The sequence below is a fragment of the Rhinoraja longicauda genome, chromosome 23 (genome assembly GCF_053455715.1).
Source record: "Rhinoraja longicauda isolate Sanriku21f chromosome 23, sRhiLon1.1, whole genome shotgun sequence".
Lineage (NCBI taxonomy): Eukaryota > Metazoa > Chordata > Chondrichthyes > Rajiformes > Arhynchobatidae > Rhinoraja > Rhinoraja longicauda.
The window spans coordinates 36,335,868-36,358,280 of NC_135975.1; the positions used below are offsets into that span (position 1 = coordinate 36,335,868).

At 41.3% G+C, this 22,413-nt stretch overlaps 1 protein-coding gene across 2 annotated transcripts in view; it reads left to right on the forward strand.

The window, feature by feature from the left end:
* nedd1 (NEDD1 gamma-tubulin ring complex targeting factor) overlaps nucleotides 1-22,413 on the forward strand; it is a 68,789-nt gene that overhangs the window by 9,538 nt on the left and 36,838 nt on the right. For both annotated transcript variants that reach the window (XM_078420059.1, XM_078420058.1), the window contains exons 3-5: nucleotides 1,164-1,258; nucleotides 1,397-1,513; nucleotides 16,478-16,618. In XM_078420059.1, coding sequence (XP_078276185.1) covers nucleotides 1,164-1,258; nucleotides 1,397-1,513; nucleotides 16,478-16,618 — 353 coding nt within the window. The remainder of the gene's footprint in view (nucleotides 1-1,163; nucleotides 1,259-1,396; nucleotides 1,514-16,477; nucleotides 16,619-22,413) is intronic.

Consider the following 22,413-nt stretch of genomic DNA (forward strand, 5'->3'; position numbering starts at 1 on the left):
AGTCCAGTAGAGAATTGCCAAATCCCTGATTCCCGGTAAGAAATAGTTTACTGAGCCCACCTGCAAGAGGTGCCATGCCATGTTTTGGTGCCATTCTCAAAGTCCACGCTCTAGTTCTGGTGAGCGGTGCCTGTTCCAGGCAAGTCCAAAGCTGTTGCGGGCCTCCATGCGTTGGCTTCCTTGAACATCCTTGGCGTCCCTCTTCACGCCCGTCCACCTTTGCTCCCTAGGGGTGTCTCCTGCAGCCGACCATGACGGAGTGGTAGGCCAAACCCCGGTTCCCCCTCTACTACCGGCCTTGCTCCTTGCCTGTCGTCACTGGCTCCGTCCTCCTAGTCTCTGGTCTTTGGGGACGAGGAGGGGCTGGCACAGCAGCCTCTTCCTACCAGGCCAGTGGTCTGCTGGGTCCAACGAGCTGGGGTCCAACCCAGCAACCTCCTCCAGCAGGCCACGATCCGTCCAGTCTTCCATTTGGTCACAGAGGGGCGGCTCGGCGGACTCCCACTGAAGCCACATCCGCTGGATTTTCTATTGTATTCGGCCAGTTGTTCTTAAAATGTGGCAATAATTTATCTTAATAATAGTGTCCCAGGACCACAATTTATATTAATCACTGATGATTGTGAATTATGTAAGCAAGGACTTTGTTGACTTTTGCATGCACTTTGTTGTTATTCTTAGTGAGATTCAAGGTTTTCCTGATCCCTACTTGACTTGGCGTTTATTACCTCCTGCCATTTTAGTGAAAGACCTTTTTATGCTTTTTGTTTTACTGCATTTTCCTGCTTTCCTGTCATCTCTGCCCTTTTCATCTAACAAAAGTCTCATGCTGCCATAATTGCTTGTTAATTCCCTTGTATATTGTTATGTATGGTTACATTTTTAACAATACAATAAAATCTTGTGTTTAGCGCCAATGTTACTAATATTTGGCTAAAATAGAGCAGAATATAATAACATACAGAATTTTTTATATCGAGATTATATGTGCCTACAAATTTCATGCAGAACTGAGTTTTGCTAGTTTATGAATGCCTCAAAATCTTGAGTTGCAGCCTTATTTGCATGTGTTTTTTTTTCTGTCAATGTGCAAATAATTTGTTTCTTTTAAGTGAAGCAAAGTATCAGGGTTTTTTCCAGTTGTTTTGCCTTGATTCTTCCACATCAGAGTTTGTGGAGTTCATCCAGCAGTGCGGATAAGATTGTATTATCAGCATGCAAATCTACTCCAGTTCCTATAAAAGAATTGGCAGAAGGGGTAGGTAACCTTTTATCCAAGCTTGTGTTGATGTATGACTATTAAGTTGGGGGAATTCTTCAAGAACAAAAACATCAGTTTCGTTTGAATGTTTTCCATTTAATATACCATTTTGATGGGTTTTTTTTCATTCAACAGAGCAAACAGACATGTATAAGTCTGGGTTCCACTGGCAAGTGTATTGTAAGTGGCGGTCTGGATAACACAATTAATATCTGGGATGTGAAGTCGATGAGATGTCATAGAACACTGAAGGTATTCTATTTAACAATGGGTCATGCTAAAATATGTTGGTTTATTGTACCAAGTACTTGTAATGACAGGAAGAAATAGTTTTGTCCTCGATCCTAATTAGCATTCGGTAGGATGTGACTTATGTTTATATCCCCATATCTCTTACTATGTTTGTTTAATAAAAGATATTATCTAGTATATGAAATTGACAATACCCATCATTAATTGCCATTTGAGGACGTTGCAGATTTATCTAACTATGTAAAAGTATTTCACTGCAAAAAAAATAGGTTCTGTTATTTTTGAAGAAATTCTCCTCCATTTCCTTGATTCCTCAACTAGCACAATATTTACAAAAATCGAACATTTTGTTCCCTGAAATAGTTTTAAACAAAGCACCTCTTCACCTGGGCAATCTACATTCAGCTCCTTTTTGAATTGCTGTCAGTGCCTTGGGAACAATCTAGCTAGGCTTGTGCACTACTGTAACAAACCTTGTTTACTTTTAGTTCAGAGATATAGGGTGGAAACTGGCCCTTCAGCCCACCTGGTCTAAACCGACCAAATCTCTACAATATACAATCCTGTACAATAGTTGTATCCTACACACCAGAGACAATTTGCAGAAATCAATTAACTTACAAACTTGCACATCTTTGGAATGTGGGAGGACCCGGAGAAAACACACGCGGTCACAGGGAGAACGTACAAACTCTGTACAGATACTACCCATAGTCAGGATTGAACCCGGGTCTCTGGCGTTGTAAGGCAGCAACGCTACCGCTGCGTCACTGTGGTTAACTGCCTTCTGTAAATTGCACTTGATTGAGAAATACAGCTTGGAAACAGGCTCTTTAGCCCACCACCCACACCGACCTGTTCGCACTAGTTCTATTTTATCCCATTTTCTCATCAATTTCCTAGACACTAGGGGCAATTTACATAGGCCATTTTAACCTGCAAATTCAACCATCTTTGGGATGTGGGCGGAAATTGGAGGAAACAGCCGCATGGTTACTGCCTCTCAGCGCCAGAGAGACCTCTGTGTCTCTTGACCTCTGTGTGGAGTTTGCATTTTCTCCCTCTCACCACATGGGTTTTCTCCAGCTGCTCCTGTTTCCTCCAACATCCCAAAGACATGTGGGTTTGTACGTTAATTGGCCTCTGTAATTTGCCAGAGTGTGCAGGGAGTGGATGAGAAAATGGGATAACACATAACTAGTGTGAACAGGTGATCGATGGCTGGCATTGACACAGTAGTCTGAAGAGCCTGTTTCCGTGCTGTATCTCTAAAGTAAGAAGCCCATGCGTTCACAGGGAGAGTGCAAACTCCACATAGACAGCACCTGAGATCAGGATCAAAGCCGGATCTCTGGCACCGTGAGGCAGCAGAAAGTTAGGCTGGTCTTCTTTTGAAAAGATGTGACTAAGAGAGATGTAATCAAGTTGTCTAAAATTAAATGACCTGTTTAGAGTGTACAGGATGGATCTATTTTCCTTAGATGTCAAAAACAATGGGTTACAGTCATAAGGGAGTGGTGGGAAAGTTGAGGAGAGATAAAGAAACATTTTTCTTTCTTAGTGCATCAGGGATCAGGAACTGAATGAATCTTAGAGGCAGAAACCTTATTGCATTTAAGAAAAGCACGTGAAGAGCTGACAGCAGGATTATGGGCCTGAAAGGTGAATTTAGGCTGAGCTGCTTTTCATCAACCACTAGAGACACCATGGACCAAATGTCAATTCTGTATTATTTCGTCTTTTCCTTGGGAACAATATAGGGTCCAAAGGATGTAGCAATCTTTGAGGTTTTGCTCTTTCGCGGCTTTGTTACAGCAACTGATAACCCAAAGGAATGGATTTGGGTAGGACTTGAGTGATCAGAGAAAATAGGTGCAGGATGAGGCCATTTGGCCCTTCGAGCCAGCACCGCCATTCATTGTGATCATGGCTGATCAGTAACCTGTGCCCAACTTCTCCCCAATCCCTTGATTCCACTAGTCCCCAGAGCTCTATCTAAGTCTCTCTTAAATTCATCCAGTGATTTGGCCTCCACTGCCCTCTGGGGCAGAGAATTCCACAAATTCACAACTCTAGGAGAAAAGGTTCCTTCTCACCTCAATTTTAAATGGCCTCCCCTTTATTCCCCGCCAACATTGGGAACAATTTTCCTGCATCTAGCTTGTCCAGTCCTTTTATAATTTTATATGTCTCTTATAAAATCCCCTCTCCTCCTTCTTAACTTCAGTGAATACAAGCCTAGTATATAAAGATAAGTTCAAGATAGTGCTCACTGAGCAGATAGAAACATAGAAAATAGGTGCAGGAGTAGGCCATTCGGCCCTTCTAGCCGCACCGCCATTCAATATGATCATGGCTGATCATCCAACTCAGTATCCCTTCTTTCCATACCCCCTGATCCCTTTAGCCACAAGGGCCACATCTAACTCCCTCTTAAATATAGCCAATGAACTGGCCTCAACTACCTTCTATGGCAGAGAATTCCACAGATTCACCACTCTGTGTGAAAAAAAACTTTCTCATCTCGGTCCTAAAAGACTTCCCCCTCATCCTTAAACTGTGACCCCTTGTTCTGGACTTCCCCAACATCGGGAACAATCTTCCTGCATCTAACCTGTCCAACCCCTTAAGAATTTTGTGAGTTTCTATAAGATCCCCCCTCAATCTTTTAAATTCCAGCGAGTACAAGCCAAATCTATCCAGTCTTTCTTCATATGAAAGTCCTGCCATCCCAGGAATCAATCTGGTGAACCTTCTCTGTACTCCCTCTGTGGCAAGAATGTCTTTCCTCAGATTAGGAGACCAAAACTGTACGCAATACTCCAGGTGTGGTCTCACCAATGCCCTGTACAACTGCAGCAGAACCTCCCTGCTCCTATACTCAAATCGCCTCGCTACGAATGCCAACATACCATTCGCTTTCTTCACTGCCTGCTGCACCTGCATGCCTACTTTCAATGACTGGTGTACCACGACACCCAGGTTTCGTTGCATCTCCCCTTCTCCTAATCGGCCACCATTCAGATAATAGTCTGCTTTCCTGTTCTTGCCACCAAAGTGGATTACCTCACATTTATCCACATTATACTGCATCTGCCATGCATTTGCCCACTCACCTAACCTATCCAAGTCACGTTGCAGCCTCCTAGCATCCTCCTCACAGCTAACACTGCCCCCCAGCTTCGTGTCATCCGCAAACTTGGAGATGTTGCATTCAATTCCCTCGTCCAAATCATTAATATATATTGTAAATAACGGGTCCCAGCACTGAGCCTTGCGGTACCCCACTAGTCACTGCCTGCCATTCTGAAAAGGACCCGTTTATTCCTACTCTTTGCTTCCTGTCTGCCAGCCAGTTCTCTATCCACATCAATACTGAACCCACAATACCGTGTGTTTTAAGTTTGCATACTAATCTCTTATGTGGGACCTTGTCGAAAGCCTTCTGGAAGTCCAGATATAACACATCCACTGGTTCTCCCTTATCCACTCTACTAGTTACATCCTCGAAAAATTCTATAAGATTCGTCAGACATGATTTACCTTTCATAAATCCATACTGACTTTGTCCAATGATTTCACCACTTTCCAAATGTGCTGCTATCCCATCTTTAATAACTGACTCTAGCATTTTCCCCACTACCGATGTTAGACTAACTGGTCTATAAATCCCCGTTTTCTCTCTCCCTCCCTTTTTGAAAAGTGGGGTTACATAAGCTACCCTTCAATCCTCAGGAACTACTCCAGAATCTAAAGAGTTTTGAAAAATTATCACTAATGCATCCACTATTTCTGGGGCTACCTCCTTAAGCACTCTGGGATGCAGCCTATCTGGCCCTGGGGATTTATCGGCCTTTAATCCATTCAATTTACCTAACACCACTTCCCAACTAACCTGGATTTCACTCAGTTCCTCCATCTCATTTGACCCCCGGTCCCCTGCTATCCTTAGTGAAGACAGAACCAAAGTAGTTATTCAATTGGTCTGCCATGTCCTTGTTCCCCATGATCAATTCACCTGTTTCTGACTGCAAAGGACCTACATTTGTTTTAACTAATCTTTTTCTCTTGACATATCTATAAAAGCTTTTGCAGTCAGTTTTTATGTTCCCTGCCAGTTTTCTTTCATAATCTATTTTCCCTTTCCTAATTAAGCGCTTTGTCCTCCTCTGCTGGACTCTGAATTTCTCCCAGTCCTCTGGTAGGCTGCTTTTTCTTGCTAATTTGTACGCTTCATCTTTTGTTTTGATACTATCTCTAATCTCCCTTGTTAGCCACGGATGCACTACCTTCCCTGATTTATTCTTTTGCCAAACTGGAATGAACAATTGTTGTAGTTCATCCATGCGGTCTTTAAATGCCTTCCATTGCATATCCACCGTCAACCCTTTAAGAATCAATTGCCAGTCTATCTTGGCCAATTCACGTCTCATGCCCTCAAAGTTACCTTTCTTTAAGTTCAGAACCGTTGTTTCTGAATTAACTAAGTCGCTCTCCATCGAGTGTTTTGCAGCTCTACCCATATCGATTCCACATCCTCCAAGCTAATGTCCTTCCTTTCTATTGCGTTAATCTCCTCTCTAACCAGCAACGCTACCCCACCTCCTTTTCCTTTCTGTCTATCCCTCCTGAATATTGAATATATCAGAGGCTATGCACATCCTTCTCTTTTGTAATAAACCTAAATAACAGTTTTCAAGTTTTTTTCTTGCATAACCTTCAGGGTGAAAGACATGAATAAGTGATTCTGGTTATATCAAGGTACTGGGTCTTCAATTAGAATTTTTGGGTGTTCTTAAGAGAAAACGCATGGTGGTGCAGCGGTAGAGTTGCTGCCTTGCAGCGCCAGAGACCCGGGTTCCATCCTGACCACGGATGCTATCTGTATGGAGTTTGTATGTTCTCGCTGTGACCTGTGTGGGTTTTCTCTGGGATCTCCGGTTTCATCCCACACTCCAAAGATATACAAATTTGTAGGTTACTTGGCTTGGTATAATTGTAAATTGTCATCAGTGAGAAGTTATCATCAGTGAAGAAAGAAATATGTGACAGTATGAACGAACATATGGTGGAAGTAAACTCTAAACTACAAAAGCTGGATTCCGACTTTACCAGTAAGTTGGAGCATATTACTACTACGGTACATCAACATGACGAGGCTATACGCGAGTTGGAAGTTCTAGCTGAGACAAGCGTTGAAACAACAAAAAGGGTATTAACGGAGACTCAACGCCTATCTGATCTACTAGCGAAAGTAACCGAGAAATGCATTGACTTAGAGGGTCGCTCTAAACGTCAGAACCTAAGGATTGTTGGAGTTAAAGAAGGCCAAGAGAAAGATAAAAACCTCTGTGATTTCACTGCTGAACTCCTACGGGATGTTTTGAAACTGGACACAAAACCTTTGCTGGATCGAGCCCACAGAGCACTGAGAGCTCGGCCAGCTGCTGGCGCTCCCCCAAGGCATCTGATATTAAAGGTACACTACTCTCACGTCTTAGAAGATATTCTGTCGAGAATCGCTATCAACAGAAACTTATCATTCCAAGGCGACAATATCCGTATTTTTAGAGATTATCCTGCTGAGGTGGTTAAGAAAAGAGCACTTTTTAATGAGACAAGATCAATTCTGAGGAAGATCCCATCGCTCAGATTCGGAATGTTGTACCCGGCCAAACTGCGAGTCACCTACAAGCAAACAGAAACTTTTTATACTGATCATAATAAAGCATTCGAATTCGCCCGAGAGATTGAAAACTCGCCGAAGGGATGAATACCACTCCACGGCTGTAATCACAGGCAGAGAACTGATTGGGCTATAAGGCGTTATAATTTAAAGTTCCAAGACCAGTGAATAAGCTATATGACTATTAATCTTTATTAACTACTATTAATAAAAAATATTATTAATCACTACCAATAAGAAGTTCAAGTAACACTTGACTCGTGTAAATTTTACTTTTAACATTTAACTAATATACCCTAGGGGGGAAAACTGGTCTATTTTGGATTAAATTTCTTTGGGCCTGTCCTGTTTATTTCCCCTTGCTTCTAAAAATATATATATATTTAAAACCGGGAAAAAAAATAAAAAAATAACTCTGTTAAAAAACGGAGCTAGTATTAATTTTTTTTTACATCTCACGGAAGTCCTTAGATTTTTTGCCACCTTAGGTTGGCTAACACTAACTGCACTAATTGTAGTTGTAGTTTTAGTTGTCTCTTCTTTTTTCCTGCACTCTTTTAACTTTTTATATATTGATTTTTTTTTTTAGATTTAACTTTTATTATCATGTCATTTTTCAGAAATTATATACTTTTGGGAGATATTTCCGGGAGGCACTCTACGCTGTACAAAAGATCATCCACCCCTCATTCAAGAAAAATGTTGTAGTCCGGGTGCCAGACCATTTGCTTTATTATAGACCATTTATCGGTTAAGATGCAAGATTCTATTAGGAAAACAGGGGTTAAAGGTATTACATTTTGTAGTTGGAATGTCAAGGGTGTTAATGAACCAATTAAAAGAGGTAAAGTACTTTCACATTTAAAATCTATTGATGCAGACATAATGTTCCTTCAGGAAACTCATCTAAAAAGTGTAGCACATAATAGACTGAAAGGCAAATGGATTGATAAAGTATTTCACTCATCGTTTCCCTTTAAATCAAGAGGTGTTGCTATTTTAATTCGTAAGGGTATACCATTTATAAATACTTCCTCTATAGTCGACACTGAAGGTAGATATGTTATATTAGTGGGAGAACTATATTCTACAAAATTGATATTGGTGAATGTCTACGCACCAAATTTTGATAATCCGTTATTTTTTAAAAATATATTTAATACCATTCCAGAATTTGGACAATATAACTTGATAATTGGAGGAGATTTAAATTGTACATTAGATCCTTATTTGGATAGATCTTCAACTCAAAGGAAAACAAAATCCAAGTCGTGTGAATTATTAAACACTTATATAAATAATGCAAATATAAAAGATGTTTGGAGGATTGATAATCCTTCAGGCCGAGAGTATTCATTTTATTCACCTGTGCATAAAACTTATTCAAGAATTGATTATTTCTTGGTGGACTCCAAACTTATTCCTTATACGTATAATTCAAAATATCATAATATTATTATATCCGATCATGCCCCTTTAACATTTAGGGTAAAACTCCAAGGAGTAACGGGGAAACAGACTAATTGGAGATTTAATCCGCAAATCTTAAATGAAAAAGCATGTTATGACTATCTTAAATCGCAATTTGAGATTTTTTTTAACGCAAATGACCTTCCTGAAACACCTGCGTCCCTGCTTTGGGAAACATTTAAAGCATTTGTGAGAGGATGTATTATTGCTTTTCAAGCGTCTCAAAACAAGAAGAACCGAGCTGAACAGAATGACCTGGAAAGTCAGATAAGACAGTTAGACATAACAAATGCCATCGCTCCCTCTATTGAAATACATAATAAAATTGCAGTGCTCAAATATAAGTTAAATTATATCCTTTCAGCTCATATTTTAAGGCTTTTTCAATATACTAAACAAAAACATTTTGAATTTGGAGATAAACCACAGAAATTGCTAGCACGTCAACTCCGTAAATTAGAAGATGATTCTACAATTCATAAAATTAGATCAGAAAATGGAGATTTTCTGAGGATATTAATCAGAGATTTTCTAAGGATATTAATCAGAGATTTTTGCAATTTTATCAGTCATTATATTCATCAAAAATAACAGATACTTCTGCGCAGATGCAAAAGTTTTTGCAGGAATGTAACCTTCCTGGTTTGAATGTGAGTGATAGAAATTTACTGGGCGCAGAAATAACTATGAAAGACGTTGAAGAGACTATTAAATCCATGAAAAATGGGAAGACTCCTGGCCCTGATGGCTTAAATAATGAATTTTATAAAAAATTCAGTGGTTTGATCTCTCCACGTTTGCAAACTGTATATAGTCACGCCTTTAAACAACAGAGATTGCCACAAACTCTGACTGAATCAACAATAATCCTCATTCCTAAAAAAGATAAGGATTCTGAAGACCCTGGTTCGTATAGGGCGATAGCTCTTTTAAATACTGATCAGAAAATATTAGCGAAAATCTTAGCTCAGAGATTAAGTCTAGTTATAGACAAATTGATACACCCCGATCAATCAGGCTTTATAGCCAAACGATATTCATTTTTCAACTTGAGACGCTTGTTTAATATAATTTATTCAAATAGACTATTAAATGAAGATTTAGCAATCATCTCGCTAGATGCTGAAAAAGCATTTGATCAAGTAGAATGGCCCTATCTTTTCTCAGTGATGGAAAAATTTCAACTAGGTGAAAATTTTTGTGCATGGGTGAAACTTTTATATACATCCCCAACAGCTAGAATATTAACTAATCAAATGCTGTCATCTAAATTTCATTTAGCTAGGGGTTGTAGACAAGGATGTCCACTATCACCACTTTTATTTGCCCTTATTATAGAACCACTTGCTGAGAGTATTAGATCAAATTCAGATATTTATGGCTACAACACTAAACATACAACCAATAAAATTTCTTTATATGCGGATGATGTATTAATATATATTACAAAGCCAGAAATTAGCATTCCGAATTTATTAAATCTCATAACTCAATTTGGTTCATTTTCAGGTTATAGAATTAACTGGTATAAAAGTGAAATTATGCCAATAATGGAGCATAATCCGGCCATACTTCAACAATTTCCTTTTAAAATTGCCTATGAAAAGTTTAAATATCTTGGAATTTACGTGACTAGGAAATATACTTCTTTATTTAAATCAAATTTTCCTCCTTTACTTGCTAAATTACACAGAAATATCCAATTTTGGAAAACACTTCCTATATCATTAGTTGGTCGTAGTAATGCTATAAAGATGATCTTTCTTCCACAGCTACTATACTTATTTCAAGCAATTCCGATCTACCTTCCAAAAAAATTTTTTTTAAAAATTGATTCAATTGTTATTAATTTTATTTGGGACTACAAGACTCATAGAATAAATAAAAGACACTTATGTAAGTCTAAAATTAATGGAGGAATTGCTTTACCTAACTTTTTATTTTATTATTGGGCGGTTAATATTAAAAATATAACCTGCTGGTTGGATGATTCTGATCAACAACCGGATTGGTTAAAGATGGAGAAAGAGGATTGTTTACCATTCGATATTGGTGCGATCCTCTTAGCTCCAATAAATTTAAATAAAAAAACATATGGAGGTAATCCCATTATACATAGTGTTATCCGTACCTGGAAACAATTAAAGCTTACGTTAAAATTGAGTAAATTATCTGTTTTCCTTCCTATTGCGAATAATCCTTTTAAACCGTCTGTCTTAGATAGAGGCTTTGCTCAATGGAAAAGTTATGGAATCAAAAGGGTGGGAGATCTTTATCATAAGGGAACTTTTCTTTCGTTTCCGGAGTTACAGCAGAAGTACGGATTACATGTTAATAATTATTTTAGATATTTACAACTTAGAGATTATGTAAAATCACACATGCAAGAATATAAGTTTAGAGGTCCAGAAACACTTGATGTATGCCTGAATCGACATTATAACTCAAATAAATTAATATCTTCTATTTACAATATTCTCCTTGACATTGACATTCCGTCATCAGAATCTTATAGACGAGCATGGGAGGACGAATTGAATCAATTTATAATGCAAGATATATGGGATGAAAGTTTACAACATATACATCAATGTTCATTGAATACTAGACATTCCTTAATACAATTTAAAATAATACATAGATTACATTATTCGAAGACGAAATTAAATAGGATTTTTCCTAGTATCTCTCCTATGTGTGATAAATGTCAATTTCAAGAAGCTAATTTAACTCATATTTTCATAACTTGTATAAAAATGCAAAACTTCTGGTTGGAGATTTTTAAAATAGTTTCTAAAGTTATTAATAAAAAATTAGATATGGACCCAAAATTAATTATATTAGGATTATCAGAACACACTACAAATTTTACAGTAAGTCAGGTACATTTTCTTGATTACAGTCTAATAACTGCGAAAAAACTAATACTAAAATTTTGGAAAAAACCAATAACCCCCACAATTAAAATGTGGACTATGGAAATGACAGAGACCCTGCATTTGGAAAAAATAAGGTTTGCCTTAATCGACAAACCTGAGTTATTTTTAAAAATATGGTCTCCATTTATTGAATTTTTAGAAAAGTAAATGGGTTTGGCACAGGACTAAAATAAAAAATAAAAAATTTAAATAAAAAGTTGAAACTTGAGTTGGGGGTTGGATGTACAGCTGTGGTTTTTGTCTCCCGGATCTACTCCCGTTAATTTTTATTGTTAGATCCTTTTTTTTTTCTTTTTTTTTTTTTTAACCCTCTTACTCTCTCTTCCCAAGTTTATAGTTTTATATTTTTATTTTTACTTTCTCTCTTCAAAAATTTAAAAATTGAAGCTATGTAAGAACTTTGTAACAAATGTGTTTTTTTTTAAATTTCGATTTGTACATATGCTTTTATAAAAAATTTTAAAAAATTTAAAAAAATAATTGTAAATTGTCTCTAGGCTATAGGTAGTGATGGTGTGCAAGGATCGCTGGTGGGCCGATGGGCCTGTTTCCACACTGTTTCTCTAGGTTAAACTAGAAATACTGAATAGATTGAGTTCGTTCCTTCTTTTGCTCAGATTGTTAATAGTTCAGAGAAGGTGTACGGCAATGGCCCCTGCGCCGATACTCCAATAAGTTCCTCATCTGCCATGATGTTGAGCGCTTCCTCTGTCGCCGCTGATGCCGTGCCTATTCCTCCGGCAGGGAGTCCTCACGCCCATATCTTGGCCATCTATTTCATATCTAACCCAGTCCAATCTCACCTCCCTCACTGAGTACCAGTCCCAATTTTGTCTTCAATGTTGACCAGGACGATGCTATTGCAGTTTAGCAGACATGTCCACTGTGCTGAGGCCAGGTGTCAGCTTTAGGACACCTCATATTTACCCTGTGGTCATGATCCCATTGACGAACACCAGGTCACGATCTCCCAAACTATCAATGATCTTATTCCCTCCGCTGCCTCTAACCATATAGTTCCCCGACATTGAACTGCCTGTTTCTATCTCCTTCCCAAATGTACGGTAGCTCAGCAGTAGAGTTGCTGTCTTAGAGTTCCAGGGACCCGGGTTTGATCCTGACTACGGGTGCGGGTCGAGACCCTTCTTCAGAAGGTGGTCTCGATCCGAAACATCACCCATTCCTTCTCTCCTAAGATGCTGCCTGACCTGCTGAGTTACTCCAGCATTTTCTGAATAAATACCTTCGATTTGTACCAGCATCTGCAGTTATTTTCTTACACTGACTACGGGTGCTGTCTGTACGTCCTCCCCGTGATTTTTTTGGGATCTCCCGTTGCCTCGCACACTCAATGCGCACAGATTTGTAGGCTAATTGGCTATGTATCATTGTAAATTGTTCCGTGTGTGCGAAGGACAGTGTTAGTGTACGGGATCGCTGGTCAGCGTAGACTCGGTGGGCCAAAGGGGCTGTTTCCCCGCTGTATCTCTAAACTAAACTAAACAGGTTCACGCACCTCTTCTAACCGTATCTTTTGCATTTGATGCTCTTGTGGTCTCCTTTACATCGACGAGGTGTAGACTAGACGTCCATTTCACTGAGCACGTGGTCAGTCTGCCTAAGCCTGTTGGAGCTCCCATTCGCTGACCATTTTAGCTCCCATTCACATACTGACCTTTCTGTCTTTGGCCTCCATTGTCAGAGTGAGCGCCACACAAACTGGAAGAATAGCACTTCATATTCTCCTTGAGTAGTCTACAACTCAATGGTATGAACATTGAATTTTCTAATTTTAATTATTGCTCTTTCTGTCTCCCCCCTTTTCCCTCCCCCGACCTTGGCAAGTGCACATTTCTCCCATCACCCAAGTCACCCTGCTCCTTTCCCCTCCTTCGTGCACTCATCTCCAACCCATCCAGTCCCCGTCTTAGTTTAGTTTAGTTTAGAGATACAGTGCGGAAACAGGCCCTTCTGCCCACCGGGTCCACCCCGACCAGTGATCTCCTCTCATTAACACTATCCAACACACACTGGGGCCAATTTTTACATTTACCAAGCCAATTAACATACAAACCTGTACATCTTTGGAGTATGGGAGGAAAACGAAGATCTCGGAGAAAACCCACACAGGTCACGGGGAGAACGTACAAACTCCATACAGACAATTTCTTCCATTTTCCTCAAGTCCTCCATTTTCCTTTCATTCCCTATCTTTGCCCTCCCAACCATATTCCACACCCAGGCTCTATAGTTTACTTCTTTCTTTATTTGACACCCTTTTGCCTCCTTTTTACCTCTAATTGTTGTCATTAAGTGCACCACCCTCACCTGCATCTACGTATTGTTAAAGTTCGATTCTAATAGACAGACAACAATACCATAAAGTGGTAAAACATTAGAGTCTTTATTACGCCAGCGGGAGTGGGAGAGCTGCAACTACTAGCAGCCACTCGAAGACCCCACTCCCTTACAGAGTGTTTCAGCAACCTTTTTATGCACCAAGTACAATGGGTTTTTAGAAGTGATAACAGAACCAGACACCCCAGACAGGTGGTCTTGCAAGAGGGATGGGAGTTCAATGAATCATCAGCACATTACAAAATGGCGGCACTGCCCTAGCAGCTGCCGCTCACCTGCGGTCCATTTGTCTTTGTGTTTTTGTTGTTTTTTTTGTCTTAGTTGTAGTTGTGATGTGGTGTTTTTGTGTGTGTACTATGTGTGTATGTGGGGGGGAGGGGGAAACTAACACTGTAAATATGTGTCCCTTCCGAACGGAGACCCGACCTTTGTTTTCTGGGCCGTGTCTCCGTTCCTGCTGCGGCCTACCATCGGCCCAACTCCTGGAGCTGTCAGCCTCCATCGGACTTACCATCCAAGTCCGTGGATCGGACTTACCACCACCGGAGCCGGCCGTCTTCGGAGGCTGCGGGAGCGGCTGCGACTTGCCTTAGGTTCGGGCCGCGTGGATGCCGACATCGGGAGCTCCGGCAGCGGCAGCGTGTTCGCCCGCCCCGGATCGCGGGGCATGGGGCGCGGACATTTCACCGTCCGGCGCGGCCTAAGATGGCCGCGGGATATTTCTCTGCTGGGCGGGGGCTTCAATGTCGGGTGCCACGACCGCCCCGACGTGCAGCAACAGCGGCAGCGACAGCGTGTTCGCCCGCCCCGGATCGGACTTATCATCAGCGGAGCCGGCCGTCTTCGGAGGCTGCGGGAGCGGCTGCGACGCGACGCGCCTTGGGCTTGGCCCGCCCGCTGTGGACCGTCCGGTGCGGCCTGCAACCACAACAACCTGACCGCGGGCGAGGACAGCAGGAGAAGGGAAAGACATTGTGGCCTTCCATCACAGTGAGGAGAGAGAGGACTGGAGGAGACTCACTGTGATGGATGTTTCTTTGATGGATGTTTCTTTTTTGTGTGTTTTTGGGGTTGGGTGGTTTGAGTGCCTGTTTGATGCTTTTATTGTTGGACTGTGTTTTTGGGGGTTTTGGGGTGTGTGATTTGAATGCCTATTTAATGCTTCTATTGTTGGACTGTGTTTGGGGGGTTTTCTTTGGGGTTGGGTAATTTGGGTGCCTGTTTAGTGCTTTTATTGTTGGACTGTGGGTGATTGAATTAACATTTTGTTCAAGATGGCCGCGCCGTTGTGTTTGGCTGCCTGCCACTGTATGTTTCTTTTTTTTTTTCCTAGTCAGATGTGCAGCACTTTGGTCAACGTGGGTTGTTTTTAAATGTGCTATACAAATAAATTGACTTGACTTGACTTGACCCACTATCACTGGCCATTGTCCGAGGTTAACAATTGAGTATATTAACATAAACACATCTTCCTAGTGCTCAACTTTAGAGTGATTGTAACGAGGCTCAGTCTATTAACATAAACACATCTTCCTGGGGCTCAACCTTGTGGTAATTGTTTAAGAGGCTCAAGTCTACTGGTGCTCTTCTGTATCCGTATCCTGTCCTTTGTAAGATTACAACACCCCTTCTGCAATCTCAAGCCAGCATCTACACAGAGGTAGACTTGCCGGCATCTGAGGTATGCATTTTAATTTAGTGACAGTTCATCTTCATGTAGCATTTGGTCACATACACCTTAACCCTTAAATCCCCTTTTCTCCTTTACAGTATCACTTGCTAGACTTTGTCCCACCTCACTTCTCTTCCTGTTTTCTCCACTCTATTCCATCAATCTGAAGAATGGCCCTGATTCCAAATGTCATCTTTTCATTCCTTCCAGCTTAGTTTAGAGATACAACGCAGAAACAGGCCCTTCAGCCCACCGTGTCCACACTGACCAGCGATTCCCGTACACGAGCACTATCCTGCACACTAGGGACAATTTGCAATTTTTACTGAACCCAATTAACCTACAAACCTGTACGTCTTTGGAATGTGGGAGGAAACTAGAGCACCTGGAGAAAACCCATGCGGTCGGTCATGGGGAGAACGTACAGACAGTACCTGTAGTCAGGATCGAACCTGGGTCTCTGGCGCTGTAAGGCAGCAACTCTACCGCTGCGCTACTGTGCCGCCTCTTGCGCCACTATGACCCGCTCCCTGACCTGCTGAGTTCAGCCAGCACTTTGTTTTTAGTACCACATAAATGTATTTGTTTTATTGTCGTCTCATTTCCCTAGCTAATGTAACCCTTGCTCAGTACCAGTGCTTTAGTGTTTGTTGTAAAGAATTTCATACTTATATTCTTCAGATTCATTTGCCAAACACTGCAGCCATGATTCTATACTGTTAATTCTAGAGATACAAGTAATACCAATTTTCTACTTTAATTACTAAATGCTGCCTCCTTAAACTCTAAATGTTTCATCTTTCGTAGCTTTATGCTGATCAACAGTATGTGTGTTGCAGGATCACAGGGAAGCCGTGACTTGTGTATGCTTCAATTGGAATGATTACTACATAGCCTCGGGCTCTTGCAGCGGTGATATTATTGTGCACAGTCTGACAACAAATATTTCCAGTTCTCCGTTTGGCCGTGGGAAAACTCAGGTACCTTTTATATGTTCTGCCTAATTTCCCTAATATAACCCTTGCTCTGTACCAGTGCTTTGGTGTTTGTGTTCTAAAGAATTGCATACTTTTTAGAAGTGTTCCACCAAATACAACACTTTCTGAATCTAAATGACATTTTAGAGAAATTTCAATCTGGCTTCAGAGCAAATTATAACACTGCCCTGATAAAAAACAGTCAGATTTTAGAGTTAACAGTGATGAGGATAAAGTCTCAGTGCTGATCCTCTTAGACCTCACAGCAGCTTTTGACACCATAGTCACAGTATTCTTATAGATCGCCTAGAAAACTGGGTCGGCCTGTCAGATCAGGTACGTTGGTTTCAATCCTATATAAGTGGAAGGAAGTATTTTGTTAGCCTTGGGGAGTATGTATCCTTCCTGATATACCCTTTGGTGTAGCACAAGGTAGCTGCCTTGGCCCGTTACGCTTCCTTGTATATGCTGCCGCTAGGAGGAGTTATCAGACAGCATCATGTAAATGTTCTAAGTTATGCCGATGACACTCAGTTATACCTCTTTGTCGAACCCTCTGATGCAAATGCCTTGAGTTCTTTGACCTCATGCCTATTTTCCATTAAAAAATGGATAAGTGCCAACTTTCTTAAACTCAACAATGACAAGACAGAAATGTTATTACTTGAATCAAAACCCAAGAGAGATGTTACTCGGTAAACTGGGAAATTTGACTGCCTATGTCAAACAAGAAGTCACAAGCCTGGGGGTAATAATTGACAATGATCTTAATTTTAAATCTCACATAAATAAGGTAACAAAGTGTGCTTTCTATCACCTCAGAAATATTGCTAAAGTATGGCCTTTCCGACTCAACATGACTGTAAAAAACTCATACATGCTTTCATATCTAGCAGGCTTGATTATTGTAATGCCTTACTTACAGGTCTGCCTTCAAGATCCACCAACAAGTTACAGCTCATTCAAAGTGCCGCACCCCGGCCATTAACAAATACCAAGAAAAGGGAACATATCACCCCAGTATTATACTCCCTCCATTGGCTCTGTGTAAGATCAAGAATAGACTACAAAGTCCTCCTCATTGTCGACTTAGCCCTAAATGGCTTAGGATCTTAGAGTCCCTCCTTCCGTCTGCCCCTACTCGAGCGTTCGGGTCTGCTGATTCTGGCCTGTTTAACCACTCAACGCCGCAGCAATACAAAAATGGTGAAGTGGCCTTTCTCAACTACGCCCACAAGCTGTGGAATTCCCTACCCAGGGCTATGAAAGACGCCCACTCAGTTGACATTTTTAAACAGAAGTTAAAAACATATCTGTTTAATCAAGTTTTTAACTGATTTTACTTCGTTTGTCTTTTTACACTCTGAATTTTACATTTTGTATTTTTATATAAATCTGTGTTTTGTGTGCGATCAACAGCCAATGTCTTTACTGTTTTAAATTGTATTTTTGTTTAGACATGTGTTTGTTTTTGTGGAAAGCACTTTGGGCTGCATACAATTGCATGAATATAATACAATACAATATCCTTTATTGTCATTGTACAAGTACAACGAGATTTTGATTGTCGCTTCCATATCGATGCTATCAAATCAAATATTTAAATAAATCATGGCGAACATCTAAACAACTGGAAGGGGGGGGGGGGGAGGAAAAAGAAAAAGGGGGGAACAAGGTAAAGTGAAAAAAGGTTCATGCAGGGGTCAGTTGTGCCAGATGACCCTGGGGGCAGAGACAGATCATGGCGGGCTCTCAGCATGACCGATTCAGAGCAGCTATAGCTCTAGGGATAAAGCTGTTCCTTAGTCTGGATGTGCGGGCGTAGAAGGCCTTGTACCGTCTGCCAGATGGAAGTAGTTCAAACAGACGGTGGCACGGGTGTGTGGAGTCCTTGTAGATGCTGGTGGCTTTTCTGAGGTAGCGTGCGTTGTAGATGTCCTCCAGGGCTGGCAGCTGTGTCCCAATGATCCTCTGTGCTCTGCAGACGACCCGCTGAAGAGCTTTCCTGTCCGCTGCCGTGCAGCTGAGATACCACACATAGTCAGTATGCTCTCTGTGGTGCAGCAGTGAAAAGTGCTATATAAATAAAGTTATTATTACTATTATTATATTCTTCAGATTCATTTTACTTACTTTAATTTATTGTCACATGTACCGACATACAGTGAAAAGTTTTTATTGTGTGCTAATCAGTCAGCAGAAAGACAATTCTTGATTACAATCAAGTCGTTTAGAGTATACGACAAGGGAATTACGATTAGTGCAAGGTAAAGCCAGTAAAGTCCGATCAAGGTAGTCCGATGGACACCAGTGAGGTGGATAGCAGTTCAGGACTGCTCTCTAGTTGTGGTAGGATGGATGGTTCAGTTGCCTGATAATAGCTGGGAAGAAACTGTCCCTGAATATGGAAGTGCGTTTTCACACTTTCTGTACCTTTTAGGAGAGGGGAGCAGAGGGAGTGGCCAAGGTGCGACTCGTCCTTGATTATGCTGCTGGCCTTGCCGAGGCAGCGTGTGGTGTAAATGGAGTAAATGGAAGGGAAGTTGGTTTGCGTGATAGGCAGGGCTGCATCATTTTTCAAACGCTACAGCCATAATTCTGTACTGTTAATTCTAAATATGGAATTTCACAGATAATTGGTGAACTATTCAAATTTTTCGGTTTACATGGAAAGTACGTGAGACTAATTTAGTTCAAGAGTCAAGTGTTTTAGTGTCAAATGTCCGAAAAGGGGAACAACAAAATTCTTACTTGCAGCGACACAACAGATATGTCAAGATATGCCATGTGTTGACTATTCCCCCTTACTGATTCCGAATGGTGTATCCTCAACAGAGGCCTCACCTTTGCCCCCCTCTGCCCCCACCTTAACAAGTTCCGGGACCACCACGATGTAGAGCTCTTCTTCCGTCGCCTCCGCCTCCGGGCCTTTTTCTGTGGGAAGGAGTCCTCACCACCCAGTGATGAACCCTTCTCCCATCTCCAACGGACTCCCCTGGATAGCCCTCTACCTTTTTTAGACCTTTTCATTTCCAACTGCTGGCAGGACATCAACCACCTCAAATTTTCCACTCCCCTGACTCACTCTAACCTCTTCCCCCCCCCCCCCCCCTCGTGAACGTACAGCCCTCTGCTCACTCTGCAGCAACCCCGACTGGATAATCAAACCCGCCGACAAGGGAGGTGCCGTGGTAGTCGGATGCACTGACCTCTATCGGACTGAGGCCAGGCGACAACTCTCAGACACCTCCTCCTACTTATCCTTGGACCATGACCCCACAGATGAGCACCAGGCTTTAATCTCAAACACCATTACTGATTTCATCACTTCCGGCTCTCTGCCCTCTAAAACCTCCAACCTTATCGTTCCCCAGCCCCGCACGGCTCGATTTTATCTTCTCCCCAAAATACACAAACAGACCTGCCCTGGCAGACCCATTGTTTCTGCTTGTTCATGTCCCACCGAATTAATTTCAACATACCTTGACTCCTTCCTATCCCCCCGGTCCAATCCCTCCCTACCTATGTCCAAGACACCTCACACGCCCTTCATCTCCTCAATTTCCTCTGTTTTCCAGGCCCCCACTCCCTCTCTTTATTATGGATGTCCAGGCACTCTACACCTCCATCCCCCACCAGGAAGGTCTTACAGCCCTCCTTCTTTCTCGACTGCAGAACCAGCAAATTTCCATCTACCAATACTCTCCTCTGCCTAGCAGAGCTGGTCCTTACCCTCAACTACCTCCCACAAATCCAAGGCGTAGCAATGGGCACTCGCATAGGCCCCAGCCTGCCTCTTTGTAGGGTACGTCGAACAATCCCTGTTCCAGGCGTACACTGGCCCTATCACCAACTCTACCTCTGCTACCTCCTGCACCCATGCAGAACTCACTGACTTCATCAGCTTCACCACTAATTTCCATCCTGCACTCAAATTCACTTGGACCATCTCTGACATCTCCCTACCATTTCAATTTTCTAAGGAAGTAGTGGCGTTGTTGGGCTTGCTTCCTTAAGGAACTAACTTTGGTACATGGTTTCAGTTGGTCATCCATTTGTTTTCAAATGTTTAACTGAAATTCAGTCTAACTTTAGAATTGGGCATCAGTTTACTCATTTAGCACATTATTATAATTTAGACAATAGACAATAGGTGTAGGAGTAGGCCATTCAGCCCTTCGAGCCAGCACCGCCATTCAATGCGATCATGGCTGATCACTCTCAATCAGTACCCCGTTCCTGCCTTCTCCATACCCCCTCACTCCGCTATCCTTAAGAGCTCTATCCAGCTCTCTCTTGAAAGCATCCAACGAACTGGCCTCCACTGCCTTCTGAGGCAGAGAATTCCACACCTTCACCACTCTCTGACTGAAAAAGTTCTTCCTCATCTCCGTTCTAAATGGATTTGGCTGAATTATTAAAAATCAAGAATTATTAAAAATTATTAAAAATCATTGTTATGAATTCATTTTAATGAATTTTTCATTAAAATGGAACCTACATTGTAACCATGATACTAAAATTTACTCCAATCAGTAGTGGTGGAAGAATGAATCATTGTGTTGCAGTCTCCTCTTTTTTTTGTTCTGTAGACCTACAATTTTGTTTTATCTGTAAGCATTTACCCACTCAAGTGAAAATACATAGTCATAGAGTGATACAGTGTTGAAACAGGCCTTTCAGCCCAACTTGCCCGCACTGGCCAACATGTCCCAACTATACAAGTCTCACCTGCCTGCATTTGGCCCATATCCTTCTTGAATCTGCATCAACCAAGCCCAGTAGAGTGCATCGTCACTTCATGTCGGAGGAGAATAAATGTCACTCCTGGGCCATTTGCAAATCACTAAATCTATGTCTCTCATCCTAGACACCACCACCATAAACACCAGGTCCAAAATTCTTGGATACCTCTGCCAAAAAATCCCTGTCTGGAACCATCTAGATTTTACATACCTTTCAACTTATTAATGTGGTAGGCTTTAGAGAGTCTCCAGAACAAAAGCATTACATGCTGCAAGCAGTAAATGTGAAGTGAGCAATAGAGTTAATTTTCACCTGAAATGTGAAATCTCTTCCTCAACAGTCACCACCTGTCCTGAGCTTTTCTAGCATTTTCATTTCATAATTACAACACCTGCCATATTTTGCTTTTGCTCCCAGATTCTTCATCATATCCCTTGTCAATACTTGAAATCCATTTGAGGGGCTTTACTTCCTTGGTGAAATGTGGTGACCAGAATTGTACTGAAATTTTGAAATAGCCTCTGCTGTTTTTCGCTCTGTGCATTCATTTAGTAATTCTGAGAATCCATACTGAGAATCCATATATTTTATTGACAGTTTTCTGAACCAACCCTGCCACATAAAAGATCGATATAAATATATGTCAAGATCTCACTCACTGTAATATCCTTTTTACCACCTCGATGTTTTGCAATGCGCACAACACCATCTTAAAATCAGCATGCCCCAGTAAATCAGCACCAGCCTCCTTTATCTCAGCCATGTCTTGTGGAATTCTGGTGCAAAGTACACGTCTAGGACCTTGTTCATTTCCTCTGGTCCCATGTAAAAATTCCTTGTCATCGAGTGGATCTTTACTTTAAAATTTATTTGCCACTGCTCATTCCAGAGGGATATAATTGCGTCAGCATTGAGTTTTTTGCATAAATTAAGAGTTTGTTTGGTAAGAACAGTTTATGCTGAAACAATGGAGCTGCAGATAGCAGACTTAAAGATAGCAGAGTCTGGGGGTATGGGGAGAAGGCAGGAACAGGGTACTGATTGAATGATCA